General features: G+C 39.0%; 1 protein-coding gene across 1 annotated transcript in view; it reads left to right on the forward strand.

Moving 5' to 3' along the window:
* The window catches only part of slc25a48 (solute carrier family 25 member 48), a 29,990-nt gene that overhangs the window by 16,495 nt on the left and 9,894 nt on the right, over positions 1-3,601 (forward strand). Inside the window, exon 6 of the mRNA XM_050042554.1 lies at positions 506-639. Within this exon, the coding sequence (XP_049898511.1) occupies positions 506-639 (134 nt within the window). The remainder of the gene's footprint in view (positions 1-505; positions 640-3,601) is intronic.

Below are 3,601 nucleotides of genomic sequence, written 5' to 3' on the forward strand. Positions count from 1 at the left end.
AAATACAGGCACATAGAAGGACATGGAATGATGGCAAACCTGGTTAGCCCAGATTGTCCTGAAAAAAACAAGATATAGCATGTGTATGTAGCCTTTATAATGACTGTGATATGAGCTTAAAAGTAAAGGCAGTAAAAATACCCCAAAAACGCCTAGGGCCCAAAGGGTTAAATACTTAATTCTGAGTGGTTCATGAATATATGCGGTGGAACTCCAAGTGACACTGCAGCAGGACACTTTTTGTTTCCTGGTACTTTTCCACTGAGTGTTGATATAATTTAACTGGTTTCATGAGAAGCACCTGAAGGCAACATTAGCTTTAGTCTGGTAGTTTAGGTCTGATATTTGGCGGTGCAGCAGGTTCAGCTGAGCCTTCAGAAGGTTCGCTGTCCCGAAGTGTGATTATCCTGAGTTTCATTCAAACTTCAGTCACTCTGCCAGTGTTTGTGCCTCACGTCACATGTCGACAGCAGCAGCAGCTAAAGGTTTGTCTTCTCCTCTTCAGGGTCCATTTCCTGGGTCACGGCCACGCCAGCTGATGTAGTGAAGAGTCGAATGCAGGCCGACGCTCAGCTGCAGAGGAAGTACAGAGGAATCTTACACTGTATCATCCACAGCTACAGGACGGAGGGAGCACAGGTGAGTCCTAACTTCAGAGTTTGGTTTACAGCTGAAACATAATGCAACTCTGAAAATGTTTTTACAGACACACTTTAAGTTTTAGGACTTTCTCCGCTTTGACAGCTGTAGAAATAAAACCAAAGACAATTCAGGAGTGGAAACATCCAGAATCAATTGTCACTTCATTTTTTAAACCATCGCTACGAGACTGACTTTGGAGTTTTATTTCTCTCGCTCTCACAAACATGATACCTCACACCGACCTCCCCGCCCACCCAGACCTCTGTCTCCTGGGCGATGTCAGGGGAGGTGTCTTTTTTTTATCTCCCCGACACCAGACTGTGACCATTAAGTCACTTTTTGCCCTCATGATGGAGCACCACGAAGCACCAGTGCCACTTGTTCATATTAATAAATGAACTGCGAGTTTGTTTCGAGCTCACACTGAAGAAATCCTCACATTTATTAGCGCTGCTTTAACGATTTAATTTTCTGCAAACATCTAAAAGGTCACAGCAAAAAAGAGAAAACCTCAGCACTTCTGTGTGTGAGACGAGCCGGGTGCTTCGGATTAAAAACACCAGGGCTTCTGCTTTCATTTACTTAATTATCACAGGACTACATTGAACTTTGGCATAACAATACTTTATTATAAAATGCTTTATTTAAATTCATTTAAACTGCACTTTATTTAACTTGTCATTATAATAGTACTTTTTTCAACTTTGTTAAAATAGTACTTCATTTTACTTTATTTTAACATTATGTTTTACAACTTGACTATAAGCGTACCTTATTTATCTTTATTATAATAGTAATATATTTAATTGATTTGAACATTACTTTTTAAAACATTATTATAATAGCACTTAATCTTAAATATACCAGTACCTTATTTGTCTTCATTATAACAGTATTTGATTTCATTTTATTGTAACAGTTTATTTAATAGTTTAGTTTTTATTTAGTATTTCATAAGTCTGCAGTAGTTCAGAGATTTCAATGAAAGGGTGTAGTCCACGAGTTGTGATTCAGCCTAAAATATTGTGATATTCATGTCATTTCTAAAAAAAAAAAAAAAAAGAAAAAAAAAATCTCTCAAATACATTTTAAAAGCATCAGGTTTGACTTTTAGTTAATTAATTTTTAATTAAAGGAGAAGTCCGGTATTTTGCACTTTGAGCCCCATGTCTGGGTTGTTTATGATGAAATAGAGTGGCTAAGACCAAAAGAGTGACGATTGCTCCTTCTCTGAGAATTTGACTTTCCCCTGCCTGGCTTACCACTGCTGACTCTGGCCATGTGTGAACCTGTCCTAAAACCACCCTAAACGTTCGTTTTCAAAGCCATGAAACTCACCTATAGGTCAGTGGTGTTCCTTGATGTTCTGACATAAACATCGTAGCAAACTGTGGTTTCCATCTGTGTTTTCGCTGTTCGTCTGGATTGTGGAACTATTTTTTCAGCTTCCTCACACCCGTGTGTAAACTTCCGCTTGATCGTTCGTTTGACCCTGAAGCGTTATACACTCCAGCCCACTTGATGGCGATAATGCTCCTTTACGTGGGCGTCGCCAACAAGCAGGAAACCATTGCAATGTAATGGGACACAGAGAAGAAGCAGAAGAAGAAGGTTGGCGTTGTGTTTTAAGGCATCGTACTGCGAAGGTTGTTTTACAAGCGAGTAATCCATTGTGCAGTTGTTTTAACCCTATGGGCCCTAGGCCTTTTGTGGGGTATTTTTACTGCCTTTACTTTAAAGCTCATATCACAGTCATTATAAAGGCTACATACACATGCTATACCTTGGTTTTTTTTTTCAGGACAATCTGGGCTAACCAGATTTGCCATCATTCCATGTCCTTCTATGTGCCTGTATTTTATATTAATTTTTATATCAATGAGAAAAACAAATCCGTGTGACTAAATTCTTGCATTTGTACATGTATCTCACCATAGCAAGTTGGAAGAAGACATATTCTGCCATATATGAAGAGGGGAGACTCTCTGGAATCTGGCATTATAAGAACCATGATGCTGGGACATTCTGTCACTGCACAGCTGTCCAAAACATATGGTTTGTGCTAGGGATGCACCGAAATGAAAATTTGTGGCCGAAGCCGAATAATATTAAACGCTTGGCCGAATACAGAGTACTGAATACCGAATGCCGTTGTTTAGTTTTTCATTAGTTTTTGCAGATGAACCCCCTCCAGATTAGTGTTGGCACGGTACCAAAATTGGATCCCACTGTAGGATACCAATGAAAATATCATGGTTCTGAATAGTATCACAATACCACAGCGAAAATAAGGCAGATGTGCCTTTTGTCATTTATAAAAAGATAAATCACTTTTCTGTATTCTGTATTCTGTATTTCAATGGAATAAATTACTTATTGACTTATTCATACTTCAAAAACAGCATCAATAAGTGATTAACATAGGGGGGATCAAAATAAAATAAATAAATAAAATAAGAATCAACCAGCCACCCTCCTCCCCTGACAAGAACAGTCCCTAAAGTGCGGTGAGGTTTGTGGGCCGTGAACGGCTCGTTTCTCCTCTGACACATCACATACCTGTGTTGGCTGGCTCGGCTGTTCAGGTACTTCTGGGCAGTCAAGACGCCAAGAAGAGGATATTATTGGAGCCGACTTATCCGTCGCCAGTAAGCCGATGGCCGCCGTATTTGACAGGAATGCATTACTGTCTGTGTCTGTGACCCCCGATTTGTGATATTGGGCTTTATAAATAAAATTGAAATTGAATTGAAATTGAGAGGGAGAGAGAGAGAGAGAGAGAGAGAGAGATGCAGGTAATAACAGTAGCTTACAACAACATTATTGAAAGTAATAATATTACAGTTCTGGCTACTGTGGTACAATATGTTGAAAGTATGTATTAATATCTGGCAGTATACATGTGTGACAATAGTCATATGTGTATAATAACAGTAGAAGTATGACTAATGACTAATGA

Source organism: Epinephelus moara, chromosome 4 (assembly GCF_006386435.1).
Source record: "Epinephelus moara isolate mb chromosome 4, YSFRI_EMoa_1.0, whole genome shotgun sequence".
In the NCBI taxonomy this organism is placed as follows: domain Eukaryota; kingdom Metazoa; phylum Chordata; class Actinopteri; order Perciformes; family Serranidae; genus Epinephelus; species Epinephelus moara.